This window comes from Nymphalis io, chromosome 10 (assembly GCF_905147045.1).
Source record: "Nymphalis io chromosome 10, ilAglIoxx1.1, whole genome shotgun sequence".
Classification (NCBI taxonomy): Eukaryota; Metazoa; Arthropoda; class Insecta; order Lepidoptera; family Nymphalidae; genus Nymphalis; species Nymphalis io.
Window position 1 is genome coordinate 12551902 of NC_065897.1, and position 16724 is coordinate 12568625.

At 34.5% G+C, this 16724-nt stretch overlaps 2 protein-coding genes and 1 long non-coding RNA gene across 6 annotated transcripts; 2 read left to right on the forward strand and 1 right to left on the reverse strand.

Annotated features, from left to right (window-relative positions):
• Positions 1-525: 525 nt before the first annotated feature.
• Positions 526-9489, forward strand: LOC126771457 (triokinase/FMN cyclase-like). 3 transcript variants are annotated; one of them, XM_050491348.1, is made up of 16 exons: positions 526-842; positions 1333-1375; positions 1710-1860; positions 2026-2089; positions 2705-2815; positions 3292-3380; positions 3504-3593; positions 3935-4052; positions 4306-4433; positions 4708-4825; positions 5125-5357; positions 5525-5687; positions 6028-6175; positions 6520-6619; positions 6953-7080; positions 7952-9489. In XM_050491348.1, exons 3-16 carry the CDS (start codon positions 1720-1722, stop codon positions 8058-8060), a joined length of 1740 nt encoding a protein of 579 aa, XP_050347305.1. In that variant the 5' UTR covers positions 526-842; positions 1333-1375; positions 1710-1719; the 3' UTR covers positions 8061-9489. The 3 variants fall into 3 exon arrangements, with proteins under 3 accessions (XP_050347305.1, XP_050347304.1, XP_050347307.1); XM_050491347.1 differs by lacking the exon at positions 1333-1375; XM_050491350.1 differs by lacking the exons at positions 526-842; positions 1333-1375 and adding an exon at positions 881-1030.
• LOC126771472 (STE20-related kinase adapter protein alpha) lies at positions 9009-16206 on the reverse strand. 2 transcript variants are annotated; one of them, XM_050491370.1, is made up of 7 exons: positions 15897-16206; positions 15383-15615; positions 14123-14300; positions 12498-12678; positions 11710-11833; positions 11273-11394; positions 9009-10490 (listed from the first exon to the last, which is right to left on the reverse strand). In XM_050491370.1, exons 1-7 carry the CDS (start codon positions 16059-16061, stop codon positions 10414-10416), a joined length of 1080 nt encoding a protein of 359 aa, XP_050347327.1. In that variant the 5' UTR covers positions 16062-16206; the 3' UTR covers positions 9009-10413. The 2 variants fall into 2 exon arrangements, with proteins under 2 accessions (XP_050347327.1, XP_050347326.1); XM_050491369.1 differs by having other exon boundaries at positions 12486-12678.
• LOC126771499 (uncharacterized) lies at positions 10416-11333 on the forward strand. The gene is made up of 2 exons (XR_007669542.1): positions 10416-10561; positions 11228-11333. It is a non-coding gene; the product is annotated as an uncharacterized LOC126771499 (long non-coding RNA).
• Positions 16207-16724: the final 518 nt, after the last annotated feature.

Below are 16724 nucleotides of genomic sequence, written 5' to 3' on the forward strand. Positions count from 1 at the left end.
CCATCGGACCATGAGGTTTTTCGCGATGTTTTTCTTTAAAGCCGAGCTCGACTTATAAACAAATGAAGTACATGAAAATAATGGTGCTGGATCTTCGGTTAAGGTCTATTCGTTCTTACACCGAGCCATCTCAGCATCACCAAATGTATATATATATCTTATGTACACATGCATTATAATAAAGTTATAGCGACATCTTAATAAATAAAAATATCTGAAATTACGTTTCATACAGACGTTCATTCATTCATCAAGAAGGGAAATATGATAAAATGTTTTAGTTCAAATTGTTTAGCGACTAACCGTGATACTAACCAGCCGAGTTAAATAGTCATGCCGTTAATAATACGAACTCGTAAATATTTCCTTATTGACAACGCAATTGAATTGGATAATATCATTCATCAACAAAACATATCCGAGATAAACTATTTTGATGCTTAAGTTTAGTGTAATAAAGACTGTAATTCGTTGACAATTCAATAAATTTATCTCCATTTGGCATTCACGAACATTTAGTGTTCATTTTTTCCGATCTATTCTTGTTCTGTAGTTTGTTTTGTTATTTGATTTTATATTTCAAACTTCAGCGACTGAATTTTACACTACGATTTGTACTCATATTAATATGTACATGAAAGAAATAAAATAACAACAATTTAAGCATGTATTGCTTTGTATACGTGTTTGTTTTTTGGTTTATGTGTTGTGAACGGCCAGTGTAGTTCTAGTTATAAAATTTAAAATTTGCCACCAGATATATATCGCATATGTACCATTCTATATATTGCGGGTTATATGTTCTGCATTAGTAACCTTTGCGATACTTCAAGGGCGAATGAGTAAGTAACTTAATATAGTATTCAAGTGAGAAATGACAGTTGTCACAATTTTTTAAATAAGTTTCTAAATATACCTTAATTATAATTAATTCGATTTAAAATTCTATGGAAACAAATAATAATTTGAATGTAATTAGAGTATTTCCATACATTAGTGACTTTGACTATAAATACTACTTCGGTAATTGGTATGTTTATTAAATAAGTTAGTTTCAAAGGCTTATAATTAATAATTATTATTAATTGACATGACTTTTACACAATTAAAATGCCTAATGTTTATTAAAACTTGCGTATTTTCTTTAAGATAAAATGTATAATCTGTTATTGGGTCATAAACTTTAGCCCGGACGAGATAAAATTCGTGATATTTACGTACCCGATAATGATAAGATCCATTCCCTGTAAGTTCAAAACACCGGCACTTGTTTGTTATTAAATTTTTGGTTCGGATATAATTTAATGAATTTGAAAAATTTATTCCTTCTAGGAAGTGTTAAGATTGAATATTACCATTATAACATTTGTGAAAGGTAAATTATCCTTATTGTTTGGTATTTAAGTATCATAATAATAGTATTATATGCGTATAAATGCACTGTGCACATATACGAATTGTTTTATTTTTATTTTCACTTATGTTTATCTCAATAAGTAATTATTACCTAGGGAGCAATTACGGGAAGTTAGGGTTAGTTTCTTTTAAGGTTTTTCTTTGTGGACAACGATTGGTTAATTTTTTTATACGTGTTAATGGTAAATTTTGAATGATGTTGGTATAATTTTTCTCATTTTTTAATAAATACTAAAAATTAACTAGAACTTTCGATGCTTACCTGTTAATATACAAATTAATATAAATTTTAGATACTAAATAATGGCTTCTTACAAGTCGGTTACAAAGAAAGTGATCAACTCCCCGGAATCATGCGTTGATGACAATCTCCGCGGCGTCGTGGCTCTGTATCCCAAGTTGCAACTGCATCCGAAGCATCGAGTCGTCACTTTAAGGAGAACGGTGAGCTTTCTAAACCTTGACTATTCTTACATACCTACTAAATAAATATGTATAATTTATTATAAAATATAACTATTAATAATCGATCCTATTTAGATTCTCACAGATATGTGTAATGTCATCGTAATACATTTTTATTTTTATCATTGAAACTTTAATTTTCAGGATGATTCAGGGAAAGTGGCGATTCTCGGTGGCGGCGGATCCGGTCATGAACCTTTCGCAGCTGGTACATTTATCATATAAAATAAGAGATTTATTAAATAAAATTTCAAAATATACTTGTGAATAAATATTAAAGCATAACACGCATATTATCGTCGTGACAAATTATCCAAATGGACTGTGACTGTGAATAACTAACTACGTTAGTATTGCGGTTGGGTACCAAGTGGATACCATTTAACAGTGCTATCAAATTAGTTGAGCTATTGTTGAGTTCTGGTTTGAATAGTGTATGAGCCAGCGTTATAACAAGTACAAGGCTCATGGGCACAAGGGTACAAGAAGTGGTTTAAACATCTTGAAGAGCCAGTGTCTTCGGGTGAAAGTGATCACTTACCGTCAGGCCCTACCTACTCATCAACCTATGAAAAGTAAATTAAAGAGTCTTAAGCAGGTTAAGCCGCTGGTCCTGCTTTCGAGTTCAGAAGACTGAAAAGCCGGTCGTGACAGATTTGCTATCCCATTGAATTATGAGAGTGAATTTGCATTTGAGCATACACTTGTTCACTATAATATGACCATATCGCATGATATATACGCACATGGGTAATCTCCCTGGAGAAAAGTACGAGGGCACCATCATTAATATTTTGAGTCTTCTCGCATATAATCTCACCAGGTCTCATCGGGCCGGGCCTGCTGTGCGGCGCGGTGGCGGGCGGCGTGTTCGCGTCGCCGCCCACTGGGAACGTGCTGTACGCGATCGCGCAGCTTTACAAATACAACTCTGGTATTGAAAATCTTTAAAACAAGCAAAAAGTGGCAAACTATAGTGGCGACTATGTATATAACAAATACTTTTTTTTATAAAATACAAAATTAAAATAAAAAGAACAAAATACACATTACAAATTTAAACCAGAAACACGGCGTCTAAAAGATTGTCCTGTGGCATTGTACCCAAGACGCTGGCACTGTTGCCTCTGCACCGCTAGACTCAGCGTTTGGGCCTAAATAAGCGCCAGCTCTTGGGTCAGCAGAAGTGTGGACCAGTTTCTTAGAAATATCTTTTATGATTTTTGTATCGGACGACTATGGACCCAATTGATTTAATAATAATAATAAACAATTAATTAATACTTTTTTAATTATTTAAATTTAGATTAAATTTAACGTCCAAATATTAGTCGTATCATCGTGAACGTGATGTGAACTGAAGACGGTAAAAATATGTAATGTAACTATGTAGTTTTGTTTACCATTTAGGAGGAGTTCTAGTACTTCTAGGGAACTACACGGGGGACCGCTTGAACTTTGGCAAAGCCTTCGAAAAGGCTAAGAATGCGGGAATTAAGGTATTTGTAGAACGTTAATGTTTTCGATAGGATTAACATTAAAAGCATTTTGTTTCAAACTATAAAAATAAATAAATAAGTATTTTACATTACATACCAGTTAATATATATAATTTTTTTAAGGTTGAAGGTTTTATAGTGGGGGAAGATGTGGCTTCAAGTCAGAATAAAACAGGCGGCAGGGGCATGTGCGGAGAGGTGTTCCTCTATAAGGTACCGACGAATTATTTAAAAAAAAAAACTTACACTTTTCAATACCAACTTATATTGAATATTAATAAGTTTGTCACATTAATATATATATGTATAAAAGGAGCTCCTTCTGATTGATTGAACAAAATTATAAAATTTCAAAGACTATCCAAATGATATGTCTTTTTATAGCCCATTTTATTCCCTTATGTCTTAATATATTTGATTAGTTAGTATTGACAGTACGCCACGGATAAATCAGACAAATATTATAATAATACAGCAACCCTTTATAAAGCTAGCCCTAAAATCAACGAGGCACTTAATTACTGATCATGATATATCATTTCTTGTTATTTAAGTTATGTGGTGCGATGGCTGCAGAAGGGCACGACCTGCAATCAATACGCAATATGGCAACGGAAGTTAACAAAAATATGGCTACCCTCGGAGTGTGTTTGAGTGCTTGTTCACTGCCTGGTAAATATACTACATGTTTTTGGAGTTTCATTTTTACGTAACATAGTACATAAAGAGTTTAATGTTATACCTTTTGAGTACTATTTCAAAATATTTAAAACTAAATACGATTGCATTTTGAAAAATTTGATAAACCATTCGACAATTTTTTTCGAAAATTATATTTTTGCTGATTAGATCCATTATTTGTAACAAAACTAAATTATTATAGCACAACTATGATTCAAAATAATTATCACCGTTTATATTTTAGGACAACCGCCTCTGTTCGATATTGCACAAGATGAGATGGAGCTGGGAGCGGGCGTGCACGGAGAAGCTGGTATCGAGAAGTTGAAAATGGGTTCCGCCAAAGAAACAGTCGTTCTCATACTCGATAAGGTCTGTAAATATTTCAAGCTTCAAATTTTTTTGATGAGTTTGCACGACTAATATTAAGTAATAGTTCAATTACGTGAGCTTGATAACATTTTTAATTATATATGACCAAGTACGTAGCGAGCAATTCGGTTTTTGTCCATATATGTGCATGCGTCTAATTATTTGTCTTTCGTGATCATTCGTGGCACAATTTGACACGACATTTTAATTACAGCTGTATTGGAAAGGCGAGAAGATTTGCTTTAATTTATAAAGTACATATTTATTGTTTCAGATCATAGCTCATCTCAAACTCCAGCCCAACAACCGAGTAGCAGCCATGATAAATAACTTGGGTGGTACATCACTCTTGGAAATGAACATTATCGCCGGAGAAATTAACGATTATTTGGGTACAATATCACAGATTACTAAATAGTTTTACACGGATATAACTGTGTGACAATGTTTAAAAACACAGCTCAATAAACGTATATAGGTATTAAAATTTGAAGAAATAGATGAACTATATAAATGCTTTTATTACGTATATTTTAGATAATAATTATTCAAATAAATTACTGCGGAAAAATATAAAATGATGAGTTTGAGGAATGCCGATTGCTGAATGAAGTTTCTAATATATTGATAGTGGATGTAACGAAACCGTGGAACAGTTATTCCTTAATAATGGTGCAATTACGTTTGACAGATCAGAAGCAAATAAAAATGGAGCGTATTTATTCCGGCCACTTCAAAACGTCATTGGAGATGCATGGTTTCCAAATCTGTTTATTGGACCTGAGTGGGGAGCATGGGGACTCGTGGCTGCGTCTCCTCGATGCGCCCACGGGGGCCGGGACCTGGACCGGCAGTGATCTATCCGTGGGAGGTCCCGGGGGCCTGGCGGAGGAAGACGACTTGCCACGGGCTGGTGAGGGGAAGGTCTGATAATAATCCCGTTATTCTATAATCCTGTTGACATGCAATTAAAAGTTAAACTTATAGGCTTCTAATTATTCTTATATTTTCGACACGTTTGTCTATAATTGAAAATAATATATAGGCTAAAATAAAACATTTTAAATATACAACAACAAATTATTTTTTAGATCAAATCCGGCCCCGCACTTTCTGTCAAAGAGCAGGAAGTATTTCGCGAAAGTCTTCGCGCCGCAGCAGCTGTGTTGGTAGAGAACGAGGAGCTGCTGAACAGGCTGGACTCAGGGTGTGGAGACGGCGACTGCGGGATCACACTCAAAAAGTTTGCGAATGGTTTGGTTTGATTTAAATATTAATTGTACTTGCTGACGTTCAGTTACATATATCAAATTGAATAAAGAGTTAACCAGTCTAACTACAGGCAAAAGCGAATCACTATAAGATGGTCAATTCTTTCGTTTGCCATCTTACTTTCGATAATTAAAATATTAGGATAAGTAGTTTCCAAGATAGTTAGTTCCCAAGGTTGGTGGTACATTGGCGATGTAAGCGATGGTTAACATTTCTTACAATATCTCAGGGCGTTTGTGACCACTTACCATCAGGTGGCCCATTTGCTCGTCCGCCTACCTATACTATAAAAAAAAAATCTTTTCTAACTTAACATTTTTAGCGGTGTTAAAATATTTGAAATCAGCGTCGTTGGAATATCCCTCTAATGTGCTGTGGGAGTTGTCGGACATGGCGGAAACAGACATGGGAGGGACGTCGGGAGGAATTTACAGTTTAGGACTGGCAGCAGCGTCGCAGGCTTTAGCTAAGTAAGTACAGCGTGTTGTAGTAAGCTTAATAATGTTTTAATATTTAGAATCCACCCTTTCCTACTTCTTTTTTTAAATTAATAATACGAAATGAAAATAATTATTCACAGCGAACAAATAATTAATAATATAATTTGGCAACCTTAAGGTGTAAATAATAATACTCTTTAGAAAAAACGCTTATATATTATATTCGATATTAAATTTAAAGAGCACAGCCTTTAGAGATTTAATAATATATGATCTAATAATACGCCATCTATGATTATAACTATCATATTTTATTAAATTCTCAGTAGCTGTTAAGAAAAGCGAAGAGTAATAAATCCTTTATACTGTTCCAGGGCCACATCCAATGACAGAAGTGCTTGGTTGTCAGCCATGTGCAGTGCAGCGGCCGCCATCTCGAAGTACGGAGGCGCGGAGCCCGGCGACCGTACCATGGTAACACTGACTTGTGTGATTGTCTGGACGTAACATGACGGGTATTTTACGGAACACCACGCATATCGCACGTATTTTGTAAATTTGGAAAAATAGCCGGATTTTTGTCTTTTAAAAGGGTAATGGTATTAGTCTGTAGTCATATGTAAATAACATGCATCATTTTTAAAGTAAATATTAAATGACGTTTTATCCATTTAATTTGACAATGCACAAAGCCATATAGGTATTGAGTACACAAGTCGTTGGGCATTAAAACGATGTTCGCACTGGTAATATTATTGCAATTTTAATGAATAAATTATAATACGTTAATGAGATGATACATTGCAGTTGGACACACTGCACCCAGCCGTGATCGCGTATAAAGAGAACTTGGGCGCTGATCTCAAAACTCTCCTTCTGAAAATCGACGAAGCAGCGCAGAGAGGGGCGGAAGCTACCGTCAATATGATTCCAAGGTACACCTCGCTGTCTTCAATTTAAATTTTTTATAACATTCTGGATCTTGCTCTAATAAGAAAAAAAATAAATAGTATTAATAACACTATCAATATATTTTCCTAAGTAGGAAATTCAATGTTCGGAGAACCTTCCAGATATCAGATCTAGCTTAATTATTTATCATAGCACATTACCTAGTGACGATACTGTTACACTTCACTAATCCTCGTTCCATCGACGACGCGCAATGGAATAATCGAAATACACGAAGCAATTTTGTGGGACCGATAAAAAAGTCGGTCGAATAAGTTGTTAGTCGTTTGCTAAATATTTGGAGAGCTATTATTATTACATTATTATTCCCTCTCGCAGACAATATATATATATATAGTAACAGCCTGTTAATGTCCCACTGCTGGGCGAAGGCCTCCTCTCCCTTTTGAGGAGAAGGTTTGGAGCTTATTCCACCACGCTGCTCCAATGTGGGTTGGTAGAATACACATGTGGCATAATTTCAATGAAATTAGACACATGCAGGTTTCCTCACGATGTTTTCCTTCACCGTCAAGCACGAGATGAATTATAAACACAAATTAAACACATGAAAATTCAGTAGTGCTTGCCCGGGTTTGAACCCACGATCATCGGTTAAGATTCACGCGTTCTAACCACTAGGCCATCTCGGCTTTCTATATATATATATATATATATATATATATAAATACAGTTATATGTAGGATACAGGAGCCCAAACTAGGTTGCCCTGTACTAAGTGTCTCCTGGTTCCCCCTCTTGATATATAAAGATAATGTATGCTTGTGAACATGTGCGTGAGAGCGCGTGTGTCGTGTATGTATGTGTGTGTATGCAACGTGCGTGTGCCGGCAGGGCGGGGCGCGCGGCGTACGTGTCGCGCGCGCGCGCCCGCGGCGCCGACGCGGGCGCGCGCGCGCTGGCGCTGTGGCTGCGCGCGGCGAGCGGGCGCGCGGCGCTGTGACGACTGGGCTATTTCAACACGGAAAGAAGAATGCCAGTATGACCACTGACGCCCACCGGACCGGATTTTATCAGCGATTAAATAAAGTTTAACTAACTAGCACAGATAATATATTGTACGAGTACCACGTAGCCTGCCGAGAGGTGTCTGTCCCGCTTTACGTAATTACGTGCCTTATAACGTTGACGATTTCCTTATTTCGTGCTGATATGAATTTATTGTCAATGATAACGAAACCGATAACTTTTCCTGGATGATGCTCATAAACCCAGCATCTCAGTAAAATGACAAATTGGTTGGCATGGTCGGTTACTTGCCTTGAAGGTTGTGGGTTCGATTCCCACCCAGGACAAACATTTGTGTGCACGAACATATCTGTTTGTCCTGAGTCTGGGTATAATTATCTATATAAGTATGTATTTACAAATGAAAAGTAGTATATGTAGTATATCAGTTATCTGTTTTCTATAGTACAAGCTCTGCTTAGTTTGGGATCGGATGGCCGTGTGTGAATTTATGTCCCAGGAATTATTATGAAAAAAAAAGTTATATATTAAACATTTCCATAACGATTAATCAATTTCAAAATGTTATATAGAGAAAATAATTAAAAACACATTTAATATTTCAATGCATCATGAAGCAAAGATATATCTGTAATATTACATCGAGTCATGTTTTCAAAAAATTATTTTCGATGACAAATGTATAAATAAAACAACGAATTCCAACATCATATGTAATCATCACAATATATTAACAATAATTGTTCTAAAAGTTGTGTAATTAAAATATTATTTACTATGTTTTATGATATATGTCGCACTATATTTTATGCTCGACCGTTTTTGTTTATAATAATTTAATATTTGATCGCTTTTTTTTTGTTATATTATTTTTTATAATATCATTATGATAAAAAAAAACTTACTAAAATTGTGTTATTAATTTTCTCAAATATAAAGTCAAGCAAAAATATATATTCGAAGTTATATCCCTTTTGAGCAGTTACACCAAAATTATACTTCGAAAAAAAAAAAACGTAGCTAGAATGAGGTCCATCCCTGTGGAATTTCTAATCCTATGTGATAATCAAACATATCTAGATTGTGTAGTTTTAAAAGATCAGTTTGTAAAGAATATTGATATCTATGAGGTTTGGGTCAGAGCCTCTTGGTATCTTAAATACCTCTTTGCTCAAAAAAATTAACATTTTACAATAAATATGAATAATTAGTTTAACAAAGTTGTAGCACCATTAGCATACTGTTGTGATATTGTTTACTAAAAGCTTTAATAATATGTATAAATATCATAAGAATTAAAATTCAAATACATACGATACATTAGCAACGATTATTTTTTTTATAGAGTCAGTATTAAACTGAAGCTAGGTAGAGGGAGACGGAGGTGTGCCATTCGTTGAGAATCATTATTACTGACAGATTAAGGAAATGTCTTTTTAATATCTCGCACTTATATTTTGTTTACTTAGAGTGAACTGTTAGGAATATGTCAAATCATTAAAAAATACTAAATTGTCTATGATCTCATCCTAATATCTTTGATTAGATTTGACAGAAGGCTACGTGTCTATGTCAGTTAACTCAGTGACAATTAACATATAAATATTGTATAGTTAAATAAACAGGACAAAATGAATAGTATCAATACACGAACTAAGAGCAACCACATCTGTAGTAACGTTACATTCATAGCGTGCGAATGACGTCATAGCAAACATTCAATTTATTACACATTTATAAATTAGTAAAAATGTTTAAATATCGAATTTCCTATTTATACAATACGTACTAATTAACCGTACGAGACTATCGCTAACTGTTATCAAAATGCAAACGCTTATAACGAAATTTAGCTAATTTATTATATTTAGACTTAATTCATTTTAATATACGCGGTATAAATATACATTAAGGCAGCTGTTGTTTACTATTGCTTTCTTTCAATTCCATATTCGTTTCATGTTTTTGTGCAAAATATAATAATCCCAATTATCGAATGATCTAAACTGTCTGTACTATGTAACTCGCTGTGTTATTAAGATGAAATGGTTTATGATTGTGTTTGAATATAATCTTAATATGGTTTCAAAACATCACGTGACATTGAGTGCGTCGGCGCGGTATTGTAGTGTGCGTAACTCACACACATGCCGACAAACATCATTTAGATTTTTTCACTTAAATAGATTTTCAAGCATCGTCAATTTCAACGTGAATAATAGTGGTCTTGTTTACATTTTGCCTCGACCGTTGAATGTTATTCAGCATACATATTTGGTATAATTTTGGCATAACTGTATATGTACTTTTGCTAGATTTGTTGAATACTAGAAGTCCCACTCCGTAGTTTTCTCAATTTCCATTTCTGATATTTTCTCTTGTAACAGTAGAGCTGATATGTCGTCTGGAATGTAATTAAGAAGAATTAAAGTACCAGTAGCCAAGGTCCTTGAAACTGAATGCACGTTAAAAAAGGTAAAAAAAAAAAACAATTCGTCGAGACCTTAAATCTATCTATTGTCTATGATGTTCATTATGGAGTCGTGAAAATTGAACTTTGAATAATGGCCGTTGTTATCGGAACTTTGGAATATTAAAGTGGATATAAGTAGTTAAGTGAAAGAGTTTTTTTTTATAGAATAGGAAGGCAGACGAGCCCATATGGCCACCTGATGGTAAGTGGTCACCAACGCCCATAGACATAGGCATTGTAAGAAATGTTAACCATCGCTTACATCACCAATGCGCCACCTACCTTGGGAACTAAGATGTTCTTCCCTTCAAACCTGAACACAACAATACCGAGTACTGCTGTTTTGCGGTAGAATATCTGATGAGTGGGTAGTGGTGGTCCCTATCCAGACGAGCTTGCACAAAGCTCTACCACCAGAATGTATTATAAATAAGGTTTTATTAAATAAAGATCGCATGTAATATGGTGATAGGTTTGTTTCTCTGTCATCTTTCTTTGATTGCAATAGACTATAGAATAATCCTTACTTATATTATAAATGCGAAAGTGAGTTTGTTTGTCGGTCTTCCACGTCCTAACTACTAAACCGATTAATATTAATTTTTGCATACACGTTGTCAGGCGTACATAAGACTTAAGGTACCAAACACCTCCCCCCATCCTTACAGGTCAGCGAATCTGGGGTCCGAAACTAGTTAATCATAAAATCATACCAGGATCCGGTTTGATAGGTTTAACTCTTCCAATGAGGCTGGGCAAGAAGTCGGTTCTTCGGATTTGCTTGAAAAATGGATGATTTAACAATTGCGTCGCGGAAGGCCGCTTCTCTGGATCTCTGGAATTTGTAAAATTAAACAAGAACATTTTGTATAAAGTCTGTAAGTAAGTCACTAAATCTTAGACTTGAGAGGAACAATTCACATATAAATAATTAATAGCTCTGTATAGTCGGTTAAAATTGGTTAAAATTTATGCTTGATTCTTGAAATGTTCCAAAAATAATCCACTGTGCTTTTGTCCGGTTTTTCTCAAGTAATTTTTACCACCGATTCGTATAAATATAAATAAGTAAGAGTAATGATACTGAATTATTAAACCTGTCTTTTTACAAGTGTTTGAATGAACATGTCCGTTAGCGCGCGAGGCTTACCGCTGCAGCAGCTGGTCGCTGAGGTGGTGGAAGGCGTCGGACAGCTTGCGGCGCGCGTAGGCCGCGCGCACGCGGGACACGCCCTCCGCGCTGTCGCCCACGCCGCTGTCCGTGTTGTACACGCCTGCGACCACGTACCACTCACACCACTACACACCTCGCTCTACGAGTCTATGCGCTCCTGGTAGCCGGCAGGACTTCGTGTTTTTACCACGAACAAATTGCACTTAATTATTTATGCGCTCCTAGTACCTTGTGCGTTAGCCAGGAATAAATTTCCTAGCACTTTAGTGGGACCTTGTGCGTTAGCCAGGAATAAATTGCATGAAATTAATTTACGCACTCCTAATTTTAGTTGGTTGGCCTTTGTGTATTACTTCACAAACAGATGACATCCAATTAATGCATTCCTAATACAATTGATTAGAAGTTTTAATTAACAAATAAATTGTGAGTAGTAGGTGGTGGGGCTTTGTGCAAGTTTGGGTAGGCACCACCTACTCAATTGTATTACCGTGTTACACAAACAGTTAAAAAATAGAGCCAGTGCAGGTATGAGGCGTTGTTTACTTTTCTTAAAGTACCATTGTCCATGGGGTGGTAACCACATAACATCAGATGCCTTTTACACAACCTGCCTTCTCATTACAACTCAAAAAAAAAACAAGGAATCCGATGGGAGCATTCTTTACATTCATACATTCGTTAATTGATATAATTTTATAGGATAAATTGCAAGTCTATATTAATTATGTTAGTAACGAGGAATCACTCACTCTTCATCTCACCGTCATCCAGGGGTTCGGGGAACGACGAGCAGTCGAGCAGCTGAGGCCTGCTCCCCCTAACTTTCTCAGTGAACATGAGTGTGGTCGGCACCTCTGCGAATGGAACCGCCCCGTTTGCAAGTTCGCAGCAGAACACGCCCAGTGAATATATATCAGATTGCTCATCGTAGCCTTTGAGATTCTGAAAAAAAAAATTGGTTATAAAATAAAAATAATATGTATAAATTGTTATATATAAATACATTACAATAAAGATGACAAATATTTAAATTTAGAAGCACAATGATGTCTTATCGCTCAGTAGCGATCTTGGATGACTTCTAAACTTTGCAACAAAAACTCCAGAGATGCAAGAGTTTTGCATAATATTTGCTTCTCGAGAAAAACAGTACAGTAAGTATGAAATGCTTCATATATATAATGTATAAAACAATTCATGCTTTTTAATAATCCTAATATATGCATACTAATTGTTCCGTGCTGTTTTATATGTTTATTTTGACGGGCCGGTTGGTGTGCTTAGTAGATAATTGTCTTTCACGCTGAAGGTTTTGGGTTCGATTCCCACCCAGGACAGACATTTGTGTACACGAACATGTCTGTTTGTCCTGAGTCTGGGTGTAATTATCTATATAAGTATGTATTTACAAAAGAAAAATAGTATATGTAGTATATCAGTTGTCTGGTTTCTATAGTGCAAGCTCTGCTTAGTTTGGGATCAGATGACCTTGTGTGAATAATGGCCCAGGATATTATTATTATCTGTGTTAATGCTCCGTTCTTTGGGTAAGTAATTCATAAGTGATTCATAATTTTTGTCATTAAATTTAGCTAGCTTTATATAATGTGATAGAAAATTAATTAGTTACTCCGATTGTCGTTTGTTTTTTTTTCTTAGAATATTTATATCAGAACAAAAATGTCGATACTATAATAGTTTTTGTTATCGACGAAAAATGCACGATAAGCAACATAATTTGCCGCACAAACAGTTGTTGGTACATTTGGTGATACATTTCGACATTCTATTTCTTAATTTAATTTCTTCCAAATGATATTTATTTAACAAAATCAAAATAATAAACGTTATTTAAAAATTAAAAAAAAAAGGTTTTGAATTGTGAATTTCCAAGATTAATTATTTACTTAATGCATTGCCGTAAAGAATAACATATAATAATTCAAATATTAGTTAAGTTATATAAGGGTTAACATAAAGTTTAACCCTTAATTCAACGTCCTGACTACAATCCCTATGATAAGAAATCAAACCAGTCAAAGTGCCAGTAAATAACGATTTGATCTCGCTACCGAATAAAATTTTATGTAAAATTTTGTCGAACGCTTGAGTACCACAAGCGGTGATCACCTAAAGAAATCTAGCTTAGCTTAGTATTTGAAAAACATTTCATCAATTTTAAACAAAATCTAAAGAGGGTAAATTATAAGTTTGTTTAATTACATAAAAACGCATTGAAGTACTTACCTTAGTGGCCACTTACCACACTCCACCAGGCATGCTATTGCGCAAATTACACTTGAATAAAGTATATTTTGATTTTGGCATTCAGACGTTCTTTTACCATCTTACTATACTGACATTAAAATAAATATAAGATTCATACCTGCTCCAATAGTTCTGGACTAAGCCACATAAGATTAGCGTTGTCGTGATCCGGTGGGGGCAAACTGTGCAACTGCCTCTGTCTCCGCCCACGCACCATCATGGATGCAGCACTACGTAGCCCGGACAAACGGACGGTGCCATTTATGTCTAATAAAACATGACTTGCTCTGACACCTCTGAAAGTAGTAAAATGTTATATTATCTGTATTTTTAGACTAAATAATGGGACACTTGATGGTAAGTGGTCATCACCACACAGGTACCACCCACTCATCAGATATTTACTGGTGGTAGAGCTTTGTGCAAGCTCGTCTGGGTAGGTACCACCCACTCATCAGATATTCTACCGCAAAACAGCAGTACTTGGTCTTGTTGTGTTCCGGTTTGAAGGGTGAGTGAGCCAGTGTAATTATAGGCACGAGGGACATAACATCTTAGTTCTCAAGGTTGATGGCGCATTGGTGATGTACGCGATGGTTAACATTTCTTACAATGCCAACGTCTATGGACGTTGGTGACCACTTACCATCAGGTGGCCCATACACTCGTCCGCCTTCCAATTCTATATAAAAAAAGAGACATTGGCATGGTGAGAAATATTAAACAATCATTACATTGTCAAAGTGCTACCATTTGAACTAAGATGCTATGTCCTTTGTGCCTATAGTTAAACTGGCTCACTCACCCTTTAAACCAGAGCACAATATAAAGGATTGCTATTCTGCAGTAGAATATTTGATGAATAGGTGGTACCTACCCAGATGGCCTTGCACTAAGCCTTAAAAATTAAAAGTATTCTACTGGAAATGTATAAAAATATACTATTAATGATGGGAAGATAATACTTTATAAACAATATATTATTTAGCCCTATCAAGCATTTTGGAACACAAGTAATTTTATCATATCAATAATATTAAATTTCAATTAATATAGTTATTAAGATTATGTGTAAAACAATTTAGGTGAGTTGTTATAATTTAATTATTTTCCTTGTAGAAAAATCTCTTGATATTCCTTAACTTAACGTAGCTTATTAACTTAAATTTACACGTTTCCATATTTACCAATACTTAAAAAAAGAAAAAAATTTAATTCTTTGTAATTTTTAAAATTGCTTGTTTTATAATTGTCCAACGAATATAAATACATAAATTGTAGAGTTAGTCACACATCTCTATGAGTAGAGATGAGTATATTGCCTGTATATAATATGGCAGTCCTTCTGTCATCAACAAATGTATATACATGTGATTACCTATGTATATAAAACTGTTTGTGTAAATATTGTAATGCTAATAACACATCTCTTAATATAATAGCACATGCCAGCTCCGGCAGGCCTTCCTGGAAGTATCTGTCTAATATATCTCTACAGGACCCGAGGTTCATCAACGGAGACACCACATACAGCTCTGGACCGAATACAAACGATGTGAGATATGGTAAGATGTTCGGATGTTGCAGTTCTTTCCGTGTCAGAATATCTTGCTGTAAAAAAATAGTTTGATTTGATTTTGTACTTTCATTTAAAAATAACAATGAGATGTAGTTGTTGATAATAATACATTTTAATTTAACTAATACTTCCAATTATATAATCAAATTCTACATTTAATATTTCAAAAATAATCACACAACTATTTTAAAAGAATAAGTTTATCTGAACAAAGAATATATATTTTCCGATTATTACAAATGTTTTAGCATTTGAAAATTTTGAACAGGTATATTTTTCTCTTTTAAATATTACTTATATTTTTCATTATTACCTGTATTAAGCTGGCTTTTTCCTTATCTTTATCTACAAAATATCGTTTAATAGCCACATTTTGATTGTACGGTTTGTAAACAGCTGAATAGACTACTGCAACACCCCCACAGCATTCCGCTATTATTGAAGTCAGCTGGTAATCGTTAATATCAGGGTTAAACATTTCAATGTCGAAGAAAGTAAAATTAAAAAATAATCACACGAAAGTTCACGTTTTGTTACACTAAGAACTCATGATTGTAATTTATTACTGTATTAAAATAGCTATTTCGTACTACAAAAACAAAGTAAATATCAAAGAATTCTAACAAAATAATATGCAATGTTTTTTGACATTTGACAGATATAAAATCGTTCGGAACGCAATACGTATGTTTGCGTCGATTTTATCCTACTAGCCAAAGTAATTTAGAACATTTGAAGATAAATAATAAAAAATACCAAGCCAAAAATCTTTTATTAGTAGAAAAATATTTTAAATAAATATACATTGAAATATTAAGAAAACTTCATTACAACAAGTATCGATACTGATAATTTCAGAACGACATAGTACATAAAATGTCATTTAAATTGTTTCGTTATTTAAGCGTAATCTGTTTTGAATAGCAGGAAATATTTTTTTAAAAATAAGGTATGAATTTCCTGGAAATTGTAACATAAATGGAAGCTGGAATAGGCCGACGTGTCACGTGACACGCTGATCACTGAACCCGGAAATCCGAGGTATTAGTAATAAGAATAAAATTTAAAATAGATAAAACTTGTTATTAATATGTTTAGTAAAAAAAAAAACCCTCAGTAAAAGGAGAATCGGTAGGTACTT

Coding starts and splice junctions, on each gene's coding strand:
- LOC126771457 (XM_050491348.1), top strand. CDS start 1,720: ATGGCTTCTTACAAGTCGGTTACAAAGAAAGTGATCAACTCCCCGGAA. Junction 3,381..3,503: donor CTAAGAATGCGGGAATTAAG/GTATTTGTAGAA, acceptor AATTTTTTTAAG/GTTGAAGGTTTTATAGTGGG. Junction 6,620..6,952: donor AGCCCGGCGACCGTACCATG/GTAACACTGACT, acceptor GATACATTGCAG/TTGGACACACTGCACCCAGC.
- LOC126771472 (XM_050491369.1), bottom strand. CDS start 16,061: ATGTTTAACCCTGATATTAACGATTACCAGCTGACTTCAATAATAGCG. Junction 11,834..12,485: donor GGATGACGGTGAGATGAAGA/GTGAGTGATTCC, acceptor ACGTGGTCGCAG/GCGTGTACAACACGGACAGC. Junction 10,491..11,272: donor ACCTATCAAACCGGATCCTG/GTATGATTTTAT, acceptor ATTACATTCCAG/ACGACATATCAGCTCTACTG.